We start from the raw sequence: 1,215 nt of genomic DNA on the forward strand, positions 1-1,215 counted from the left end.
ATATATATGGTACAATGAACAACAGCAATATAAACATGAAATTTAAGAAGAAAAGAAGGGCTACAGTTAATAATGTGGACACCAGTATATGACTGGTATATATGACTTGCAAAGATGGAAGGACAAGTTGACCTTGACAGGATTTGAACTCAGAACATAAAGGGCCATAGATAAATACCGTGAGTTATTTTCTCCAACAGTAATGAGACACAAGAACAGGAAGGATAGTTTATTAAATGAACCCCTGGATATTACTGGTACGGATCATATTGACCACAGACTGATATTAGATACTCTGGCAGGATTTGAACATGGAACATAAAGAGACAAATGTAAATGGTGTAAGGGGATGATTCTGTATTTAGCCCAGGGTCAGAGGAAAGAGAGAGAGAGAGAGAGAGAGAGAGAGAGAGAGAGAGAGAGAGAGAGAGAGAATGCAGTTGTACATGGGATGAAAGGAAGAAGAGAGAGGATTTGAACCTGTAACGTTGAGGTAATGGAGAACGAGATGATGTAAAGAGTCTAATCAGGCAACAACAACAAGTATGGAGATGATTAATTAGTGCCATTCTAATGTGATAGAGAGAAGGTGGAGAAGAACCCCATGGTGGGATTATGACATCAAGGAGTCAATATAAAATAGACATTATTGGAAAGATTAAAGAAACAGATTTCAATATTCCAGATCCAATGGAGACTTACCTCAGAACTGCCAGGTGTAGAGGTGTGTTACCGTCTCTATCTGAAGCATTGACATCGATGCCAATGTGATTCAATAAGAGGTGAACTGTGTCTTTGTGTCCATGAGTGCAGGCATGGTGTAGAGGTGTGAAACCTTCATTATTTCGTTGATTCACCTGAAGATGAAAGCAATAAAACCTTTTAAATGGTGTCTGGAAGGTAGGAGGGGAAAAATCAAAAGTAAAAACTTGGAAAAAGTGAAGAGAAATAATCAGATTAAGTAAACAGGTGGAATGATTTAGGTGAGAAGTAATTAACTGAGGTTTATATTGTATTTATACACACGTGTATACATATACAGGGTGGAGAATCAAAACTTGCATTAAAAGTTACAATAATATTTCACAGCAACCCTACACCAAATGATACGAAACCTAATGCAGAACAAAAAATACATTGTTGGTTAGTAATAAACACTTTTTGGATCTATTTTAAAACAGGGGCCACATTTTTCATTAATGTTTTACGTAGTGT

The 1,215-nt window shown here is 36.7% G+C and overlaps 1 protein-coding gene across 1 annotated transcript in view; it reads right to left on the reverse strand.

Annotated features, from left to right (window-relative positions):
* Window positions 1-674: 674 nt before the first annotated feature.
* LOC106882796 (serine/threonine-protein phosphatase 6 regulatory ankyrin repeat subunit B) overlaps window positions 675-1,215 on the reverse strand; it is a 10,407-nt gene continuing 9,866 nt past the window's right edge. Inside the window, exon 5 of the mRNA XM_014933579.2 lies at window positions 675-857. Within this exon, the coding sequence (XP_014789065.1) occupies window positions 699-857 (159 nt within the window). The 3' untranslated portion in view covers window positions 675-698. The remainder of the gene's footprint in view (window positions 858-1,215) is intronic.

The sequence above is a fragment of the Octopus bimaculoides genome, unplaced genomic scaffold, assembly GCF_001194135.2.
Source record: "Octopus bimaculoides isolate UCB-OBI-ISO-001 unplaced genomic scaffold, ASM119413v2 Scaffold_236636, whole genome shotgun sequence".
NCBI lineage: Eukaryota > Metazoa > Mollusca > Cephalopoda > Octopoda > Octopodidae > Octopus > Octopus bimaculoides.